This window comes from Lepisosteus oculatus, chromosome 8 (assembly GCF_040954835.1).
Source record: "Lepisosteus oculatus isolate fLepOcu1 chromosome 8, fLepOcu1.hap2, whole genome shotgun sequence".
NCBI lineage: Eukaryota > Metazoa > Chordata > Actinopteri > Semionotiformes > Lepisosteidae > Lepisosteus > Lepisosteus oculatus.
In genome coordinates, this window is record NC_090703.1 from 14,850,101 (window position 1) to 14,873,678 (window position 23,578).

General features: G+C 37.8%; 1 protein-coding gene across 4 annotated transcripts in view; it reads right to left on the reverse strand.

The window, feature by feature from the left end:
* The window catches only part of LOC102683591 (RAS guanyl-releasing protein 1), a 51,332-nt gene extending 30,077 nt beyond the window's left edge, over positions 1–21,255 (reverse strand). Inside the window, exons 1-2 of one of the 4 annotated variants that reach the window (XM_015350835.2) lie at positions 20,989–21,255; positions 3,674–3,855 (exon numbers count right to left, since the gene is read on the reverse strand). In XM_015350835.2, coding sequence (XP_015206321.2) covers positions 3,674–3,746 — 73 coding nt within the window. In that variant the 5' untranslated portion in view covers positions 3,747–3,855; positions 20,989–21,255. Of the gene's footprint in view, positions 1–3,673; positions 3,856–7,505; positions 7,566–7,642; positions 7,890–20,988 lie in introns of those variants that run through there. The other 3 variants (XM_015350834.2, XM_006632499.3, XM_069193282.1) reach the window with 3 other exon arrangements.
* Between the last annotated feature and the right edge of the window lie 2,323 nt (positions 21,256–23,578).

The window sequence follows — 23,578 nt, forward strand, 5'->3', positions numbered from 1 at the left end:
ACACCGTATAAACTCTCACAACATTCTGAAATAGAACAGAAGCACAATAGTGTGGAAGAAAAAAAGGTTAAGCTGCTTTATTTAGTTATGACTATTTTGCCTGTAGTTACACTTTATCATATGTATACTGCAGCAAAATCAAATAAGTTCAAAATATTTTGTTAATTTGTTCACATACAAAATCTCAAACGGTAATTTTTATGGTTAAATGGCAATTAGAAACATCTGCATTAATCATTAAGATCCTGAGTCCCTTCAACACCAGGTGTAAATACTGTAAATCTATCACAATGACCTCCTATTCCATGGACAAGTAAGGTAGGCAAAAGTTCAGAATGTGTGCAATGAAGGGTTGTGATGTCAAACCATATTGATCGAAGCCTCAGAGAATTTCGCATTTCAAAGAGCAGCAATCTACTGAGGTACCTCATTTGGAGATCTGACATTTTATCTCTGCATGTATTGAACTGGGCACTGAATAATCCTTCAAATGGGCCCTGCGTACATTTTAACATTTAAAAGCTGCTAAGCCCCAGGACCTCTGAGCTACATCTCTGATGTACTGAGGAGCAGCTGGAGAGCTCTCTCTCCTGGCATCGAGTCTCTGGTGGATTTTATTTCAATTCTTTCTTTCCCAGCGATCCGATAATGCTGTCTGCTGATTGCACTTGTATCCGTCTAAGATCAGAACAAAATCTCAACACGGATGAAAGTTAGACCAAATGCAATGTGCAACACTCAGTTCTAACAATATTCTGGAAGGACAAAAATATATAGGCACTACGTTGCAAAGTGGTCTGATATCGTTTACACTTTTTTTCTGCTTTTTTTCTGCTAAACAATTGCATTGCTTTAAAAGCTGTTTTACACAATACACATTTAAAGCATTTCTTGTATGTTCTAAGACGTTCATCATTATCCTTCTTGTTTAAAACTGGTCATTTTTCTTGGATAACAATCTTTTTTTTTTTCACCTGACTAGCCACACAGCCATTATCTGTATATTATTAACCTCACAAATAAGTCTAATTACAAAAGATTATTGTAAATTCACTCAGCCTGATCCCTATGCTTTGTGCTTCCTTTTTATCAGTCATTTCACTCCATTTCCGTCTCCTAGCAACAGAAATTTAATGCATGCTTTTTCAAAGACTTAATCACTCTAAGTTTAGGAGTATTCTTGACAATGCTTTAGGAAAAAACATAATGTACTCTCAAATTATGTATTTGTCATTCAACCACCATTGGTCCTCTGACTTAGAAATAATAGAAATAACTACTGCAAATATCAGGTGGTATTACTTTTAAGATGACTGTCTAGCACACCCAAGAATCATCAAATTCAGGTGTACTTACACCAAGACAATATTTACTGAACATATTTTAAAAAAATACTATATAGAACTTTACCAAAACAATTGTACCTCTATTATCACCCTCATCCTGCTATTACTACCTTAAATATGGTCCTTAAAAGAAACACTTTTCTGTTTCTAGGAACAGAAAAGTGAAAGTTGAGATTTTCACCTCCAAATTGTTAAATTGGAAAATTGTTAATAAATGTTTTATTTTGTGTGGAGTGTAGAGTAAAACATGACTGTGTAGATATCAGTTTGTTTTGCTACATGATACTGTCTAATAATAATTAGAATATACTTAAATTGCTAAAATAAAAAATAAAAACTGGTGTGCCACTTAACCATAACACCACTGAAAAGGTATACATGATCCTGGCAGGAAAATCAAAAAGAAACCTCTATTGAACGTGGCGAATCTCTGGGAGAACATTAAGGCTGAGATGGCAAAAATGCACGGAAATGCACTCCAACAGGAATGTGACTTACTTTAGATTTAAAAAAAAATCTGCAAATTATGGTATCCACTTATTTTATGAGACAAAACAATGTGAAATAAGTAGTTTAAATTGAGTCCTTTTTTCAGTTCTTATATACAGTGTATGTGTGTAGAAAAGAGAAAACTGAATTTATCAGTTGGCTAAGACACTACTTATAAAGACATTATACCAACTAGCTATTAATCTTGTAGCTTTGGGGAAAGCTTTTCTCTATTAGTTATTTTGATCTCCAAAGAGAGTCATGTTTTAAGTCTGTAAAAGTTTCAAGTGTGTAAAAAATACATGACAGAAAGAGGCTCGTCTTTGTTTTGTAATAAGAACTTCATGCTTCACCAGTATAAAGAACTTCCTTCATGGTGTCACTTTTAAGACACATCAATGTGTAAATGCTTAGGAAACAGAAACACTTTACAGAGGAAGCATTTTATCTTTCATTTGCTATAACCTTTGTGACGAGAAGCTTCTAAAAGTGTAAAGCACAAAAATTACAGTAAGAAAGCTTTTAAAGAACAAAACTGAACTACTGCAGGTGTTTCCTGGAAAAAAGGTCTGCAACTCATATCAAATCAACTGAGGTTTCAGTTTGTCACTTGTAACATCTTTTGAAGATCGTACTATGGCAAAACAAACATTTGAGTTTTTAAAGGTAAGAGTTCTGTACTTGCATTGTTTACCCCATAAGCCTAGTATTTAAAGAAAATACTAAATGTGTTCTCTCATAGTGATGCACGCTCCTCTTAAGAGGAACCTTTTTTTAACCTAAACTTAAATATATTAAATGTTAGGTCAACTACATTTCATGCATACTTTTGATGATAATCTTTAAGATAATCTTTAAGATTATTTAAATCCTACATAGTGTTATCGTTTGAGATACAGTATAAACTAGTTTTTCCTCACAAAAATCATTGAGGAAATAGTCTGAAGAGAATTTGCAAAAGATATTGTTTTAAAGTGCCCACAAAAATGAAACAATGTTGACAGACATGTCCAATCACAAACTCTGCAATACCTGTGGCACAGAAAGCAATAGCGACAGAGAATGATTATACAAACATTCTTATAGAACATGTTTCTATAAGCAAACCATTAGACCCTGTCTTTAAGATCAATTAGGTCCCCTAAACCAGCTCATCTTCATGTATTAATATGCTGAAAGGCATTAAAAACACCACAATTAAGTACTGTAACAAAGGTCTAATGTTACTTCGTAACATGACATTCTTGCATAACAGTTAATGTTCTTGCTGCTGTAGTCACCCAAAATGCTTTTAGTACTGTGTGCTAAGTTTTACATTATATATTACAATTAGTTATTACTAATATATTTTACCGTTTTTGATGGCTTAAAAACTGAGGGTCAAATACATTTTATTTGAAGAAAAAAAAATATTGTTCAATATTTTCCCATATTGTTCATTAAATAAGAATAGTAAAACACAGACAGATGAGACTAAGACTCTTGGTTAATGCTCAGGAATATATATATATATGCCCACATTGTGAAAATACATATTATTTGGGGGGGGGGGGGGAGAGGCCCAAAAAGCCCTTATCTGTTTTTATCCTAATTTGATTTTGAATCTCAGTAGCACTGTATTGCTGGCTGTACATGACTGTACAGTATGAGTGGGTACACAAATATACCTGCACACACACATTTGTATTAAACATACAAATACAAAATGTGTAACTGAAATAATTCTAGATCCTTAACAGCAAGATGCAGTATTTCTTAATGCAAACAAGACAAACCCTCATATGTCTTTCACTTGACAATTACCTTTTTGGACAACACATGAAACAAAGCTCACTTACCAAATGACTGGATGCACGCTTCAATGAGCTCCTCCAAGCTGGCCCCCTTAGCCAAATGCCCCAGAGACATCATGACTTTGACCTGGTTGATCTGGGCCAGGCTGGGCCTGTTGACGCGGTGACGATTAGGCCTCAGGTGAGGGGAGAACTTAGAGATGGCAGGACATCCTTGCAAGAGCCTCCTGAAATAACAGAGGTAGGCAGGTGAGGCGAGAGAAGTGAGGGCGCACCACTTCGGCCGAAGCTCGCATGAGTGCACAGGGCTGGTCAGAGGATGGAAAAGACATGAAAGGAGACAGTGGGAGTTGGGCTGGTGGGAGCCATCGCCTCCCACTGGCAAACCAACCAAACACAACAGTAGCCGTTAAAGGGACATCACATATGCAAATCCAAGGAGCACAGAGTCAAGAAACCCAGATAAGGGGGTCAAAGACAATGACACTCTGCTTATGCACAGATTATGTTTTGTTTATTTTAAACAAAATGAAGTCTGCTTTTGTTGGAAGTAAACTATGGACAAACATTTGCATTTACAAGCGTTGCCTATTATTGTTCATTAATATAATACTTTTTCTACTAGAAATAGTATGCCATTGTGAAATCAGTGTGAACATGGCTGTTTGTTTTCTTTATGTAACTGGGAAATTCAGATGTAGAATACATTATAATGAAAACATTATTAGTAGTAGTAGTCTGGGTGCAATATGGTGGTAAGCATTGCTACCTAACATGCTGAGACCCCGAGTTCAATTTCTAGGACTCTAGAGAGGAAATCTGTGGAGTTGTGCAGTTCTCATGGGTTTCCTCCAGGTGCTCTTGGTTTCCTCCCACAGCCCAAAGAAATGCTGGCAGGATAATTGACTTCTAGGAAAAATGACCCTGGTGTGACAGTGTGTATGTTTGTGTCTGTGTGTGCCCTGCGATGGACTGACATCCTGTCCAGTGTGTATCCTGCCTTGTGCCTGTTGCTTGCCAGGACAAAGCAGTTAGAAAATGGATGGATGTATTTATCTGAAACGTTTATTCAAAGTAAATTCCATGTGTCCCTATTACACACCTGAACATTTTACTGGCATAATCTGAATTAACTACAGTACCTTTTGGTCAGCTGTATGACAGCAGTGTGCCCACCTAGGATTTGTACATGCTAGGGCTTGATATGTAGACCGTCCATTATAGAAATCATTAATCATTCATAACATTAGGTTTAACAGTAAGAAAGCAAAGTCACATAATTGATTTCAGTGTACCTAAAGCATTTGCATTAATAGCGCATGTTACTAATTCGTAATTCCAATGGCAAATAAAACAGCAGTTCTACTTCATTGCTCTTACTTTCTTGTTCTGACCCCTTTTGTTTCTCACTCTCAAACATTGCCTAGAAAAAGGCAGACCTGTTAAGTTGCTATTTGTACCCATGAGGCAACATCCTTTCAAGTGAATGCAGTGCATTTATTTCCATGCATGCACTGAGCTTTCATACATTTATTTTATCAGCTATCCTGGCATAAGGCATCTGTTAAATAGTTAATAAAAATATAGGATAATATTAAACTGTTAAAATTACAGTATATCCACATTTAACCATTGCAATGGACCCCATCTTGAATCATACTACAGTATGTGCACAACGAACAGGGCTACAAAACATGTTCTGTTGTGAACCACGTTTGTCTGGAGTTTCTTACTCAAGGACCTCATACGATTGAGTCCTTATCCAATCCTCATCCATAACCAATTCATCCTATAGAGGACTGCAGTGATCTGCAGCATAGATCAGCACACACAGGGCAGCAAGGTGAGACCACATCCCACACAGGATGCCAGTCCGCAGCTGGGCACGTGCACGCAGGGATGCTTATGAGGTAACAATTAATCTAACTGGCGTGTGTTTGGGGGGTGCAAGGCTAAAGGACCTGTGAAAACCCACGCAAACAAAGTAAGGACATGCAAACAACACACAGAAGGAACCACAGGGCTGTGAAGAGGCAGAGTTTATCAGAAATGTGGAAAGAAATAGGGGATAATATTTCAAGAAACCCAAGATATTTAGGGATCAATGCAGTAGTCTTAATGAGAAAAAACACCTCACCAAGTGAACTGTGTGGCATTAAGATATATTGCTTGTCTGGAGAATGTAAACTGGTGTTTTTATGGACATTCCTTACTAATTATTCAGCAGAGAAAACAATGCACTGCACAGCAGGAAGCACAATGCAGACAGGACCAATGTGAGGTTCCCCATATCACTTTGTCCATCATGCTCATCCCTGCCTAAAGGAAGGACACACTTCAGTTTTAACAGCATGTTTCAACCCCTCTACCTCTTATCTGAATACCAACAAGTTGTTCCATATCGACTACATTTTCTGAGTTAAAACAGTAGCTGCCTGCAGATGGGATAGGACAACAAATGTCATTTATGACCTTAGCTAAATCATAACCGATTTGCAAACAAATTCACTCTCCAACTTAATAGCGCAGTATTTGACAGAGATGCTGTATTTCAGATTGGTAATTATATGGATATCACTACTGTACTCCATTTGCTGTTGAATCATTAAAGATACTGTTGCAAATGTTTTACTATTATTATTGATGTTATTAAAAGGGTATAGACTTTTATAATGAATTTACTAATATCCTTACAAATAGCTGTTTATTCATTCCAGCTGCACCAGGATAATGAAACTGAGGTAATGACTTAGCAACTACAGTTTTGCAACGGTCTTTTTCAACAGGTAAAAGATGTGTTCATTTGCACTTTATCTCATTTTCCCTGTTTTCCAAGACTGTCACCTCTGCCTTATTCTCTTATAACTGTCATTTACAGACACAAATACTTATAGCCTCTTTATTTCTCTGAAAACGATGAGGCTACTTCTAATTTTTTTACACATATCTGATAGTACAAACAGATGCAGCCTATACAAAATTACTGGTGCATCTAAATTAAACAGAAAGGAATATGGTTCTAATTCATGTCAGCTCTGTTGGTGACCAAGACTTCTTTGTTATACAGCACCTAAAGGCACATGTGACTTGGTCCTTTCCAAGCCACTATGGAATTAAATGTATTTTTTTAAAAACAAAAGAAAAAACAAAAATGATTCAAGGTATAAACCATTAGTAAAGATGATGGGGAGCCTGCCAATACAAAACCATCAAATCACATATTTAGCCGTATAGAAAGATGTTTTAAAGATAGTTATTTCATAATTTCAGAAGGTGTTGACCTTAGTCCTTACAGGAGTGATTTATTATACTGTGGCATTAGGAATTGCGGAACTAAACAATAATAACTTTCCTCCTTATTGACAAAAATGCATCCCTCCCAAATCCTGTTATTCTTTATATATTGTATCTAGGATAACTGTTTCTAAAAATATATACTTATAGGCGTGTGTAACATAAATACCTCTGGTTAAGTCTGAGTTTATCCAACCGTATCAAGTACTATATAGCCGTCGTCAAGTTTTAGCGAGTTAAATATTACTTAAGTACTGACTTCAGTCTGACGTTTAACTGTATTGTCAACTTAATCACCTGTTTTCTGCGTACGTAACAAGATAAGGTAAGTCTATATTTAATAATTTGCTAAGTTCTTGAGTCTCTCTTTGTTCGTGACCATGTCACCAACTTTAGGAGAATCCGCAAGTTTCCCTTCTTTGTTTACACGTCACAGTTTTTTATACATGTGTTATTTTTAAAAAGAGAGGAAACGCAGTTATAAATAACACAACTTAATTCTTTGTTAAAAACGAGGCATACCGCGATAATATCAAGATTTCAATGTCCCTCAAGCTGCGGCTGCTTAAATATAACTATTTACCTTCAGAACTAGCAAGGTAATTGATGTCTCACGGAAAGCTCAAGAGAGACAAGGCAGTGCAACAAAACTTAGACTACGATTTATTTTAGCACCCACATCCGAACTTCATTAACTAAAAAAAGTTATTGGTGACTCACGTATTTTCTTTTTCTTTCCCGGTTGTTCCCATGGTGACACGGTCGCACTGGCTACTCCCTTTTGGCTTGTACCCCATGGTGAAATATTGGGCAGCAAGTGGCCCTACAAGACTGTCCATTTCAGCGCTACCTACTCCGCGCACATCATATCAGACTGTGTTCTCTGTTGGCTCCAGAGGAAATCATCATTGTTCTGCCTCCTCGGTACTGAGGATAAACCGAATTAAGATGCATCGTGCTCTGCTAAGGAAGTGGGCGGGTACTCCTGGCAGCTGTTTCAAATCACATTTTTTTTCAAGGTAAACTCTTCTTAGTGATCGAGGCGGTACTGTTTTGTAAGTCAACATCCTTTCCTCATAGAACTACATGCTACAGTTAAAACGCAGTTTTAATAAAAGTTTTCTACCGTGTTACCCCTTTCAAACACGGTTGGTCCACATGTATAAATCATTATACTGTATTATATTGAAAAATAATGGAATATGAACTTGTTTTTAGTTCTCAATTTCACAGATGCCATTTTCTAGATCAATAAATCTTTTTTAACAAATTTTCTGTAGTAAGGATCCACGTAAGAGCGAGCGTAAGAAATTTGCAAACCTAAAATATTGTTTTCTAATAATCTGTAGTTTACATAAATGCAAAATATTCTCTTCTAAATAAATTACATTCCGATTATTAACAAGGCTTTGAAAACCCCTTGAAGGCAATCAATGATGTTAATCATCCAGGTGGATGCTACACATTGGTGGTGGTGGAGGGGAGTCCCCATTACCTGTAAAGCGCTTTGAGTGGAGTGTCCAGAAAAAGCGCTATATAAGTGTCAGCAATTATTATTAATATATGATGGTAGTTAATAAAAATGGGTACGATAAAATGAGGCAGTCGGATGTGTATTCTTTAATATTAAAACGGGTCATTCACCCATTTCAAACCCTAGTTTATTTTCTGGACAAAAAATGAAGTTTGTATGTGGGATTTTACTTTTTAAAAACCTGCACATAGGACTCACTCACTCCAGGGCCAATTTTTTCCAGAAGCCAATTAACCTACCAGTATGTTGCTGGGTCACTAAGACTCACAGTCTGTTTTTTAATATACTTCAAAACTTCCAAGGAAAATACAAAAGAGAACAGATCTTAATTCGAGTTTCAGAAAACATGCAAATAACAAAAGATAGTAGTGTCTCCATTGACCAGACAGCACATGTTCCAGCTTGTTTTCTTGATGTCAGAGGAATCCACCTGGGGGAAAACCATCTGAAAACAGGGGTACATACAAACTCCACAAAAAGAGCACCCCAGGTTCAGAATTGAACCCAGAACTACAGCTCTATGAGGCACCAGTGCTAACCACTGTCCCACTGTGCCTCCCATAATATATACCAATAAATATTTAAAGTATTAATAATTATAAACTTTACATTTTGTATTGAGAGTCCTTATTGAGAGCAATTATTTGAAAAGTGGGATCCCCTGCTAGATAAAGCAGCTAGAAAGAGAGAGAGAAAAGCCCTGGGTGTTTTCTAAGACTAAAGACTAATTTTCCGGGCAGCTTTTATCGGCTCTGTCATCACAACCTTTCACACTGCTTAGAGTTCATGTCAGGAAAGGTGGAGTCTTCTTTTCCCAATCTGTGTTCACCAAGTCTCACAGAGTTTGTTTTGAATACACTTCCAAACCTCCAAAGAAAAAAGCAATATGAAAGAGGGTAGATCTTAATTGACATTCCAGAAAACATGCAAATGATGAAAGATAGTGGTGTCTCCAGAGACCAGACAGCACATGTTCCAGCTTGATGTCTTTATCATGTGGGCTGTGTCCCATAGCAAAAGACTTTCCAGCCCTGACATGAAGCGCAAATGAAAAGTCCTCTGTCAACCTTCATTTACACTGATGAGTATTTCTTAGAAATGTGAGAATCTGCTTTTAATCAAGACAGTCACAAGAAAAAGATTGCATTTTCTCTATTATTCTTCTATCAATTTTCAATAGTTTTCAAAGCAAAATAGCAAAACAAATATTTTTGACACCACTGTGTTCCTCAGCACAGGAAGCCTGGAAGGCTTATTTTTTAGTTTCCTAGATTTAAAAGAATAACTTTCTCATCTGCTGGGAGATTGATGCAGACTGTTTGGGATGAATCAAGTTTGAATTGAGGAAGCGCTCAATAACGCTTGTATGGCACATACATGAGATCATGACATCTTCACAAATCCATATACAGATTCAACAGAGTAACATCAAAGAGAACAAACAAAGTGTATTATAACATGATAATTTAGACCTGCTTCAGGCCATGGGCCACGTTTCTTTCAGAATATTTGCACCATTTTTTTATTTAATGTTTATTTCCTGCATCAGTCCTGGTGCCTTTTATGAAGGGGAACAACTCAGATTGCTAGACATTAAAATATGAAATTTATTATTTTTCAAGCAGGGTGACAGCATGGTGCATAAGATGTTGAACTTGTGACTGACAGGTTGTGGGTTTGAGTCTCCAGTCCCTGCTGTCGTACACTTGAGAGAGGCACTTTAGCCCAGCTTCTCCAGTCCACCCAGCTGTCTAAGTAGGGACCAGCATTGTACAGTAGGGAGTGATCCCATCCAGGGGGGTGTCATGCCTGCCTTAATAATGCTACAGAAACCTGGGGCTTTGAGCTGCTGTGGCTCTGGTATGGATCTTACCCAGCTACCTACTGTATGACAAAACCAGCCTTGGCATTACAGTACATCTTGTTTGTCTTCAAAAACAAGCCCATTAACTATATGTTCATTTGTGCTCCTTAAAGTGAAAGAGTACAATATTCTTTAGTGAAAAAAATGTACAGGTTATTAGTTTATCCTTGGTTATGTTTAAACAGTATTTCCTTTGTATCCTCCAAGGTATGAACTATTATTTTTTGTATTTTATCAGTTTAATAAAAAATAACGACACACTCATACTCTCCCTCTGCCTTCCGGCCCTCAACAAACCCACACATGCATTAATTGATTGAACCTCTTTATCCTATGCTAAAACCTCTGTAGAAGAGCACTGATTACATTATTATCCTGAAAAGACAATTCTCTGGAAATATTTTTTTTGCAGAGGGTAACTTTACTAAACAGCACACTTCCTGATGTGCTTCATACAAATGAATGTTTTCAGGGAGTCATATGAAGGACATATTTGCATTTGTTGACCTCTCTCAGCACCTCTGTAATCATACTGTATCTCTGCTGAGAGTATTTTACATTCAAGGAAGAGTGAGTTATGTGTGGTTAGACACATCCTTTAAGAGCACATACCGTACATTGTCACGGCATAGTGGAACTACAGGAATCTCCAAAATTCACGCAGACATGGAGAACTTTTTAGCAGTTTCAGTAGAGATGTTATAAATGTCAAAGTCCCACATACTGGAGGAGCTCCTGAGCAGTTATTGTGGTAAAAATGACCTTAGGGGTATTCATTTACATCTCAGCTACAGTATGCCACTTCCTGAATGTAACTGGGATTTCCCCATCTACTTTTCCCCCAAATGTTACCAGGATATTCTCAGCTGTTCTTCACATTTGCCACAGTTGGGTAATCCTGAATTGCGTAAAACAGCCCTTTGCTGGCTCGGTTGCTGTAGAACTGGGTAAGCTATTATATCCATCCTCCATTGACACCAAATCTGTTTTCCAGAACCACAATGCACAAAATGAAACAGTTTGTCGATGTATGTTGTGAAGGACTTATATATCTCGTGTTTATCTCCTCTCCTCTCCTCTCCTCGGTGTTTTAGGGTTTAATTTCAGCTTGAATAGCTGACTATGACTGCGATTCCCCAAGTGGCGGCATGCAATTAGTCTCCGAAGGTAGAGTGGGATTAGTTAGCATGTCATCCTGCTGCAGGGCTGGGTGGCCTGTGATGTGATGCCCACATTTGAGCCACTCATCTTTAGGGTGGCTCAAATGTGGGCAGGTCAGAGGAGACTGCCTATATCTCCTTAGTCTCCCAGATGTATGGCAGTGAGGTTTGCAGCTGCAGTATGGGAGGTGAAAAACACACAACTGACTACTGGTAATTGGAAGGGTACTGTATAAGAAAAATAACAGATACAATATATGTCATGTCATTTGCCAAACCGCTTTATACCATACGGTGTCGCGGGAAGCCAGAGCCTACCCGGCAAGCAACGAGCGCAAGGCAGGGTCCACCCTGGATGGGGTGCCAATCCAACACAGGGCAAGTGGAAGCCAATCGTACATGGGGACAATTTGGATGCCATGATAAATGCCGAGGTGGGAAATATGGCCCGGACACTGGGATAACTCCCTACTCTTATCGAGAAATGCTCAGGGATCTTTAATGACCACTGAGAGTCAGGACCTTGGTTTAACGTCTCATCTGAAAGAGGGCACCCACTACAGTTTAGTGTCCCCGCCACTATACTGGGGCATTAGGACCCACACAGATTGTATGGTGGGTGCCCCTCACTGGTCCCACTAACACCACTTCCAGCAGCAACCACAGCTTCCCAAGAGGTTCTCCCATACAGGTACTGACCAGGCTCAACCTGCTTAGCTTCAGTGGGTAGCCAGTGGGTAGACAGTTGAGAGCTGCAGGGTGATATGGCTGTTGGCTATACAGCATATATTAAAAAAAAACATTGTTGTTTCACACATTGAGACATATACTTTCAGGCACAAATGAGATGCTAAGAACTGAGTTCCGTCGGAAAAGACAATTTCCCCTTTAATGCAAATTATTTTATAGAGTACAAGGGAAACAATCTGAAAGGTTAGAAACTAGAAAGAGAAATTTAAGTTGATATAATTTTTTTAACTCTAAAATTTCCTTCCAGAATTCTTTTGGCGGATGTCCACTTTGCAAAAATAATGGAGCCGTCTTGCTACAGCTCTTTAACTAAGAGGCTCCTGTGTGGCTTATCTCATGCTGTTAAAGCTTCCATTATTAGTCTTACTTACTGGAGATGGCTGACTGAATTGCAGGATGTGGAACTCCCTGACCTGTCTGGCGTCTCCAGTAGTTAAACAAAAATGACAAGCGATTCCATAAACCTGGTTGTGGTTTTGCTATTGAAAAACAATGTTTCTTAAGACAGGCACCTGTAGGACTACCTTTCCAGATATTTGTCCCAACAGGTGACTACAGCTATTCAAATACAGTGCGTAATACCTTAAGGAAAACAGACTTTGTAGATTACAAATTTCCATGCACATATTAAATCACTGTCCAAACCTACAGTATATGCAGCTTTCTTCATCTACCCTGCTTTCCATAATGTACTGATTACCTGAATACCTATAAACTTAACTTAAAGATGTGCTGCTTGTCATGGACTCATGTATGTGGCCTTCAGATGTCACTGGCCAATGCAAAGATCTAGTGTTAGCTTTAAGTCTTTCACGTGATTCCAAGAGTTGTACTAGCTCCAGTTAATGCAACAAGAGATTCAAGAATAAGAGCATTTTGTTGCTCGGAAAAAGCAATATTACAATATTAGATGTTTTAATCCAGTATATTTAGGATAACGCCGCTTCATTTCAAGCCACTGTAGGGAGCGCTAGGGTTAATTACTCATCTTTAGAAGCCTTTACTAACATACTGTAGATAATACAAGACGAGCTCAACCACCTCATGCCCTCATCTCATTCAAATTCAAAGGGCAGTGTGAGGGAGAGAAGTGTTGATCATTGAAAGTTTAAGCAAGCAACTAAATGCTATTCCATCTCCTTTAATGGATTCGAAAGAAATTAAAGAGTTTAGACTAAAAGGTTTTTTTTAAGACCATGCATAATTCAACAGCTATTCAGGAAAATAAAGAACAGAGGAGGCACAGTGGTTTTAGCAGGGGTGAGAAGTATCTGAGATTGTCTCAAAGGGATCTTTAGTCCAGCTCTGCATGAATTCAAGCTATCAGAATGAAAAACAGTATTTTGTGATAGCAAGGAAGGCTGTCTTAAGGTTAATAAACTACAAAGCATAATGGTATTTTTATGGAAGTTTCGGGGAGGATGACACCAACAAGTATCTCCTTCACCTCTGCTCCTCTAACTCATAATCCTTGATGATGTCACTTCCTGTTCAAATACACAGAAAGCCCTGTACTTCCTTGTATTCGTCCTTCTGCATCCCTCCTGCACCCCATCTCTACCTTTACAGCTTTCCCTTGGCTCTCTCCTCATGTCCTATGGCCAGAGGGCTGGCCCTCAGCCAAGTGGGTTAAGGCAAAGCTTCTTATCCAAATTGGCAGTTATTCCTTGCGAGTATTGTATACTCTGTAAAACTGTATGTAGTTTTCAGTACTGCCTCTGAAAACAATTGCCCACTGGAACATTTTTTTGTGGAAATAACTTTGAAGAGAAAATATAATAAAAATGATTAAGAATTAAAGACGAGCCAATTGCATTATTTACCAAATCCTGTCCATGATGAACCCCTTCAGGCTTAAAAATCAGATGAAAACTAGACAATTTAAATTACACAACATACTGTAATATTGCCATGACAAAGAAGCTCCCTACAAATGTAGAATAGGCCTGGATACTCCTGTTTGAATCGATCTTGAGATTTCTTTTACTGGCAATCAATGAAAATAGAATAGAATATTTTTTAAAAAAACATCTTTACTATTTATAATTATTATTTTTGTATGTAAAAATATAATTGGAATGGAAGCATATTGCTGCCGTCAAAGGAAAAAAATGGTTAGAATGTTAAGACAATCTGCTATGTCGTAATTACGAGATAATTTGCCATCTTGTAATAACAAGATAATTTTCTCATAATTGCAAGATAACTTCTGACTTTCTTTTCCTTGGCAGTAATGCACTTCCTTCCTGTTGGGACAACTCTTGTTTTAAAGAGGCTTTTATGTATCTTTTAGCCTCTTGGTCTAAAATATATATAAAACTACATCATAAAGGACTTAAACTATTTCCTTTACTGTAGCTGTCAAATATACAACATGTAAATGGCATTTTTAAACAGAAGGTGCACCTTTACCTGGTAGATGAGCACATTCTTAAATATGCAAATAGGGTGAACACATTTTGTAAATGGTATAACACTGGAGTGAGCAAAGCTGTAATACTGTGAATGACAAAAACTTTCTATTTTCTATTTTATTGACCAGCTAGCTGCATATTTCTAGTTTAGCAAAATGGGGTGAATTTCCATTCAGCACTTACATTGTTTGTTTTCTGTCATTTCAATTTTTAAAAAGTGAAAGCCTCCTATTAAACAAAAACATAAATAACAAAAGGGTGGTGTTTTAGACTAAAATCTGTGTAAAGATACAGATGTCTGCAATGTAGTCTATTAACTACACAAGATAAAAATGGCAAATATAAAAAATACTTAATTAAAATAAGTGACCTATGTGCACAACACAAAATATAACATATTATATTTATAAATCATTATATAGTAAAAATCATCTTCCTGACAGAAATCTTGAGTATATATCTGCTGGGCTTTAGCTAGTTATTCTCTCCCACTGTAGTTCAGTATGAACAAAGCATGCATTTTGTTATTGATTTGCTATATACAAATGTTTGTTGGTTTCACTTATGGAGCAGACCTCGCTGAGAACAAATTCACATTGAGAAGGTGTTAACATTTAGAAGACTGTTAAAACAGATTATTCCAAGTACATATTTCAGGTAGTAGTTTGATGGTGACAGCATGCGATGATTTTTGCTCACCACACTTTGAAAGACCTTGTCATACAATTGTTTATATTTTTAGTGTCCAATGCTCTCATATGCTGCATTAAAAAGTCATTGTGAAAGAGGCAGCTATGCAGATGCTGAGTTTAATCCATTCACCATGAATTGTTTCAAGCCTGCCCCCTTCTGGTGATTTGTAGATGTGTAATCTGAAACACACCTATACAATGTAAAAGCTTATCTAAGGAACATAAAACGTTTAAGATTATTAAAATACAAAAGAAATTTGTGGGACATCCTTATAGATAAAAACCTAACTATTACAAATATTACATAAATTCCTTTTGAAAAACACCTTCTGGGCCATATCAACAATAGATTCCAATACTCTTCATAAGGTAGAAGCTCCATGCTCCATGATGCCATGCTGTGATGCACACAGACTATAATTTTCATGGAATTAAAGCATGCCATCATATATTAAAAACAAAAATGGGCACAGGTTCAAGTGTCATTATGACCTGTAATCTGAGACAATTCAGCTGGTGATCACCATGTTCCAGCTAGGTTTCAAGTGCTCCTTCAAGACTACTTCCTCCATGTGCTTCATGAACAGGGGACTTTACCACCACCTGGCAGAGGTTGGCGGTAGGCATCTTTACTGGATCCACTGTATCAGTCATTCTGGTTTCAGCAGCAATTAACCTCATCGTGAAATCAGCAGAGAAAGCAAGCAGGGGAGCAGTTTTGGCAAGTGGCATCCAGCAGGCCTCAGTTAGAGCATTTAAAGATGCCCCTTGAAATACAGCTTAGTCAGTCCCAGAATTTGGACAACTGGATTTTGGTATCTGTCAAATTCTGATTTGAGAAGATACCATTCCCCCTGTCAGCGAGAAACCAATAATGAGCTTGGGGAAATGGCACAGAGCTCATCTCAATGTGTGACAAGCAAAGTGTAAAGGAAATACTTTTGCAAGCTGATCTTTGGATAACATTTCTGGAGAGGAGTGGTATATCAGACACGTTTAAGGCCTGGTGTTATTAACACAGAGTTCTTGCTAGACTCCTGTGGCCTCTGCTCATCAACGAGATACCCCTGTCAACAGTGGAGGTACTGCAGTGAAAAAACAAGCGATGGCTGGACATTCCAAGAAGTTGATGTTCCCCTGGCCTCTACAGCACAGGTAGCAAGTTACCAGAACCAAAAATATCAGTGGTAGAAGAGTTTTTAAGCAACTAAGGTACGCCAAGTCATGATGCTGTGGGACAGCAAGGATGAGAGGCTTTGTAAGGCTGGAACAGTGGTTAGAACTGATCACAAGTTGGTAGCCAGTGAGGCACTCAAGGAGGCAGAGGAAAGGCTGCAGCATGGCCATATACAGTAGTGGGGTCAGTGAACCAGAGTGGGCCGGGTCTGTAGTGTATAACCAGGCTTAGATGGAAGACAGCTGACACAACAGAACAACGGAGCATGGCACAGAGGGAGATTAGGAAGGTTGAGGTTTAGGAAGTTAATTCAGTGCCAATGAAGAAGCAGGGCAGCTAGAAACACTGTGATGGTATAAATTAGAGATCATTCACCTGGCAATACATTTGTAACATGGAATAGCAACTGATCAAATTTCTGCTTAAGTCAGTTTATTGTATGATGTTTTCCCACATTAACCAACCTCCATACATGGGGGTTGGTAGAGAGTCCTAATTGCACACTGTATAGAAGGCCAGACAAGTCTAGATGGGAAATTTAGGTGTCAGTATAACGAGACATTGACACATCTGTCAACCAGATAAGAGATGTCAAAGAGCAAGTCAAAACAACTTACCCAAAACAATTTTACCTGCTTTGTCAGGTCAGGACAAGGTATGGTAAGGGAGGCAAAGGACAAAGGGATCCTCGCAACAGCAAAAGACAATCCTTGAGAGGCAGCCCAAGTTTCCAGAGGAAATATGCAGCACGATTCTTAGGCCAGACATCGTTAAAAGGCGCAAAACAGGTAGCACTCATTGAATTATTAGTAACACGAGAGGTGTGGATAGAGGAGGCACGTGAGCGAAAGCTCAGGAAATATCAGTCCCTTGTCCTGAAGTATCAGCAAAACCTGACGGAGGGTATGGAATCTCCCAGCTGAAGTTGGCTGTAGGGGTTTTGTAGGGCAGTCACTGTGGAGAGCTTTGGGTTTGCTTGGTGTTGAAGGAGCAGCAAGGAAAAAGTTAGTGGCTGAGGTCAGTAAGCAAGCAAAGATGCAATCCAGATGGAACTGGATAAGAAGGAATGAACATTGACAAACTAGCACAGACTGTAGGGAGATGGAGCAGAGCTGAGTGGTGTCCCAAGAGGGTGGTCCCAGGACACTGGGTTCCTCCATTAAGCCTTCTTCGAGGTGGGGGAGGGGTACCCACTTGAGAACCTTATAAAGACCCCACCCACCTTAGTCAATTAAGAGAGTAGTGTTGAAGGAAAGTTAGCGATTGTGATGCCATCGGGTTCCTGGACTGCACAGGAAAAGAAGTACCTGTCAAGAGTCCCATAGTGATGATTCCATCATATTTAAGATATGCAACAAATAAAGACTGGTATAATACAGTACATTGCAAAGTGAACATCATAGACTTAACTGTATGGAAAGCTGTCAAAAATGCTTAAAGAGGCCAATTAGAGTACTAATGCAACATCATTCTCTAAGTAAGAATATTTTAATGGCAGATGTAATGGTTACTCTGAAAAGTAATGTTCAGAACCTTAACCACAAAAACATTTACTATGTGCTAGCCATGGGTAATCACAGGATAGCTGACAATAAGGCAAATAAAACTGAAGGAAATGCGAGTATTTAAATATATTAGACAAATATTATTCTGAATCCTGGTTCTTTCATGAATAACAAAAAGGAAAAAGAAATGAACAAGGTAAACACTAAATAGTTCTGTGAAACCTATCTCATTTTAACAATTCTGGAAAACTGGACATACAGTACATTAATTTAAAAAAGAGATCAAATATAATGGTTTTCGGAAATACATGAATTGTCCATTGCTTTAATTCCAAAACACAACCAAAAGTAATGCATATGGCATAAATTATTGCTAAAATCCTATTTCACCACTTTTTAAGGATGACAGCCAATTGAAGTTTACCCATTTTTTACCATAAAAAATGTTCACCTATTGCATACCAAAGCATGCTGGATTTATGAAATTGTTTTAGTTAACAACACAAGAATAACACCTGCACCCCCACAGGAACCCCCTGGTGTTATTTCTATCAAGGAAAATATAGGTTTGGCAGCTTTTCCAACTTTCAGGTTTGAAAGAAAGCCACCGTACATAGTGCTTTAACATACAGGAAAATATTACTGTGCTATCTGAAACCAATCAAGGAATAGGAACTTTGTAGTAAAAGACACAATTACTGTTTGTCATTTCTTTCAATAGCTTAGGCAGAAGTTCCTAACTCTAGACTTCAGGTTCCAGGATTAGTTATGACTTCTATTTCTGTTTACATTTTCCGTGGTGTAAGTCTGTGAAAAAGGAATGAACGGGTTCAGTTAAAACTTAACTCAATCGGTTTAACATTTCTCCAGGGACTTTCTACCTTTAGCGCAAAGAAAACCTGCCGGATTATAGACTCCAATGACTGGAGTTGGCAAACCCTGACCTAAGATCACAACATTCCTAGTCATTGTACTGTACATACAACATAAATCGTACAGACTATGCAGTATGCCTGTAATAGTCGTTGCTGGATAGTTTTTTATTCTAGCACCCTTTCACAGATCACTGAACTTCAACATTTCCTTACAGACCACAGTTCTGTCATTTATTGTTCACATCAACATTTTTCATAAATCTTCACAGGATCTTTAAAATCAAACATTAGAAATGTCTCTCTGTTCTGTTTGTGATAGATGAAAGGACCTAGCTGTTTTTTAGGGTAATCTCTACGGACAGTATACTGCCAATCCAAACTCAAACTCTGTACAAAAATTAGTTTCGGTTCTAAGCCTGACACTGCATATTCTGCACTCCGTAAAATATGTCAGGTCTATATCTTGGTATTCTACATGCTATGAGTCAATTAAGTTCCTGTAGCAACCGTTCTCATAATTTAAAATAACTCAAGGTCTTTTTCTATAAATAACTCACAGTATATGAAGACTGGGGTAAGCTAAGAATAGTATTTAACATTCAGCCATAACTAGAAACTCATTAACTACTGAAGACTAGTAAAATTAAATGACAAGGCACAACAGAAAAACTGAACAGAAACATTTGTGAAAAATAGAAAGAAAAATAATGAAGAAACTCTACAAGCACAGCAATTTAATTTCAAATAAAAAGTGATTTATCAGCACATGTTGATAATTTTTCCAAGATAAAGAATCTATTTTAAAAATAGCTCACAGTTGAATAACAGAAAACACAACTGGAAAAAATGGAAGAGAGAACCAAATAGTTTATTTACCCTAACAATTCAGACAGCTAGACAACTACATACAGTATGATAGCTTGAACAGACTCTCTTTAATGTATTCCTTTCCTATTAAGGCTGTTTAGCAGTGTAGACTGTGCAGGAATCCTCAGATCTAAACAAAACTGATGATTCTTGTTAATTATAACCATTATTTCTAAGGTTTTCACCAGTTTCTGAAAGCTTTTTATTATGAAACAACTAGTTTTTGAATGCTTTTTCAATTCTACACTGACAGATGATACTTCATATATTTCATATGTTCACTGAAGGAAACGACTATTAAAACAGCATCACTGTAGAATACCTGAATCCTAACATTTGTCAGAGAGGCCAGCATTTCAAGCAAAGGTTAATTTTCTGGGAAATAAATGTTCTCTTAATTACGTCAGAATGCTGCTGTACACGGGATATTTTTCCTCAACAGTTTCTATGTGAATCAGTAAAGGTGAAATGTGGGTTATGTCCTGTAGTGCAGACTTTGGTGGTTTAGGTTTGGGATAGGGATATGTCATTATCAACAGGAACCGGAATTCCCCTAGAAGTAGGTTTGTCTATAAAAATATTTTTTCTTAACCCCTGGTTCTGTACAACGTAGAAGTACAGTATCTGTGCTGAGGGTTATGAGAGATTTAGCCCTATAATCAAGTTAATTATGAAATGGTAAATTCAAAAACTGCAACGGAATAAACACTGCCAATTCCATTTTCTTTTAAAAAAGTAGTGAGCACTACATTCTTCATATCCCTGTTGTCAGTAAATTATCTGCACCTACCAAAACATACGATCATTTAGTCACAAGGAAGACAACTTCAGAAAGAAAAGACAAGAAAGAAAGCACCACTTTCTCCATTAGGTTCAGAAATGAAGATATAAAGCATATGCGGGAAAAGTCTAAAAAAAAAGATCCTGGAGGTCTCAAATGTAAAAATTTAACCTAAAAGGGGAAATGTGAGTAAGAAAGCCTTTGATCTGTTCCAAATATAACTTTAGTCCAAAAAACAAGTCTATATTTAATTTCACCATTGCAAGTGTTACAAAAAAAAACCAACAACAATGAAAGGAAGTTTAACTTACAGATCATACATTATTTACAGGTTTTACTTCCAACAATTGTCAAAGGAAAAGTAGGTTTCAAAATATCACAGGAACCAAAATGATTGAAAGAGACCAAATAACCGTCCTGCACGAAACTTTAAAAGTCTTATCTTACCTTTTCGAACATTTACCATTCTCTCCCAGATCAGGCTCTTCTTACTAATGCAGTCTCTTTCACAACGAGATGAAGCAAACTAAATGTCTGTGGTGTAAAGCTGTTTTGCTTAGTGGTTGACAACTTGTGATACCCAGACTAATACAGTGAAACTCAATAGTTCCCTAGTGCTACTGAAGTTCCCTTTCTGTTTGAAGACACTGTCACCTTTTCTCACTGAATGTCTAGTTGTATCATTCACTTTCTGAGCCACCATAAGGGAAGTTACCAACCAAACTCTTTAGAATTGCAACATAAAAATCATCTACTTGGTTTCTGGATTCTTCACACGGTTGCTGGAAACAAAATGACATAATTAAAAAGCTTAAAGTGTAAGATGACCTCAAATGTGGGTCTGGGCAAGTCCTTTCATGTAACAATTTCTAACTCAGTGTATTCATTCGGAGTGCAACTACTTAGAAATGCACCCACAAAACAGCAGACACTGAATTTGCATGATAGAAACTATAGTGTGCTATGTATAAAACCTTGGGATTTGTTGTAAAAATCAATGTGTGGGTTAAGAGTTGCAGTAAACAATGCTGCTATTCTTAATAGCATGTTAAACAATGCCACATTCTGAAACGTCAAGAGAACATGTTAACAGAGATACAGAAAAGAGGTAGCACTTCTGAAAAATAAAAGCAAATATCATGAAGGCTACTGTCATGCTACTGTATGTCAAGAATTAATAGGGTTTAGTAACTCTAAAGAACATGATAAGAAACGTCACCAAAAACATCCATTGCCGCAGTTACATCCTGCTACAGTTAAAGCATGCCCTGTTAAAAAATTCTCAGTTTGAATGTGTATTTGGAGCTAGAGATCTACCTGGAGAGACAAGCACAGTCAGAAACTCCCTGTGAGAACATGCTTGATAAGAGGAATTACATAAGTAGTACTGTCTTGCTGATGTTGATAAGATGGATCGCTGGTGGCACTGTCTTGCTGATATTTTGGAAGGAGTTCAGTTCAATTTGGCTGGGGAATAAAAACTGAAAATGGTCAGATCCTCTCCACAAAACCCCTTCTGCTCTGGCACGCAGATAAGTGACAGAAAGGCTTGCCAAGCCCTTTAGTGACACCGGCAAATGTATGATATACCCAAGGCATTTCCTAAAACCACAGCTAAATGAAAAAGATATGAGGTCTGGATATAGACTACATGTACCACATTTCTGGGGTTGCAGATAATAATAACATTTACTCCAGTACACATCTAATTTAAAAATACACATAGGAAAATATTTACACTACAATATTCATTTGACTTTATTTTTTTACACAAAGAAAATATTTGATATGGATCCTCAAAAGTAATTAATCTGGCACCCTTTTTTGTAAATAACACAAATTAGCCCTATTTTATGTGTCAATTGTATTGTTTGCTTCGTTATATACGTGGACACTTGTACAATTCCGCCATCTCACAAAGCATTCAATTTTAATCCTATTCTAAACTGGCTGCCTGGGAAGTAACAGATGTGTATTTGAAGTTAACTTTCCTCATTTAAATAAATGACTACACCTGCTTGTACTGTATTACAATGCTACAATAGACAGGAAGCTTAAGCCTTCAGTGTTGGTCACAGGCTCCTCTAGCACAGCCAGAAAGAAGCTCTTTGTAATTCTACATGTTCAGAAAAGCAAGTGTGTCTTCAGCAGATTGTATAAAAGCTGCAACCTTGCACTTCCTTATTTTAGCTCTCACCGAAAGGTGCTAATTTCGACTATCACACAAAAGCAGCTGTAAGCATTAAGTTTTGAGAGCAGAATTTGTAAATGTTTATACAAATTCAGTCTATAAATAGCCACAGTGGATAAACAAGGTTAAAAGGTAAAGGAAGCAAAAGTATAAAACCACACTGGGTGTTGGTTTCTAACAAAACGTAACAAATATCTGCAGATTTACACATGCGTACACAGTTTACAGAGGAAGCAGATTTGCTTTCAACTCCTTTTGTCTGAAAATGAAGTTCATTTGTAATAATGTTTTGTACAATACCATGAAACAGGGCAAACAGGTATAATCCTTTTTGAATCTTTATCTTTTATTGAGCTTTAATGAATCTGAAGCTGCCTGCAGTGATTAGCATTGCTGCCTCACAGCGAAGGGGCCCAGGGTTCAGGTCCTGGGGTATCTGGATGGAGTTTGTATGTTTGTGTTTGTGTGGCTTTCCCTCCATCCTGTCCCTCTCTCAGTCCAAAGATATACGCTAGTTGGTTAATTATTTTCTGTAAAATTGGCCATGGTCGATGGGGGTGGGCAGATGCAGTGGCTCTATGGCTAAGGATCTGCGCCTCTAGCTGGAAGGTTGCCAGTTCATATCCCGCGGCCGGCAGAGGAATCCTACTTTGTTGGGCCCCTGAGCAAGGCCCTTAACCCCACCTGCTCCAGGGGCACCATATAAATGGCTGACCCTGTGCTCTGACCCCAAGCTTCTCTCCCTGTCTGTGTGTCTCATGTAGAGCAAGTTGGGGTATGCAAAAAGACAAATTACTAATACAAGAAATTGTATATGGCCAATAAAGTGATCTTATCTATCCTATG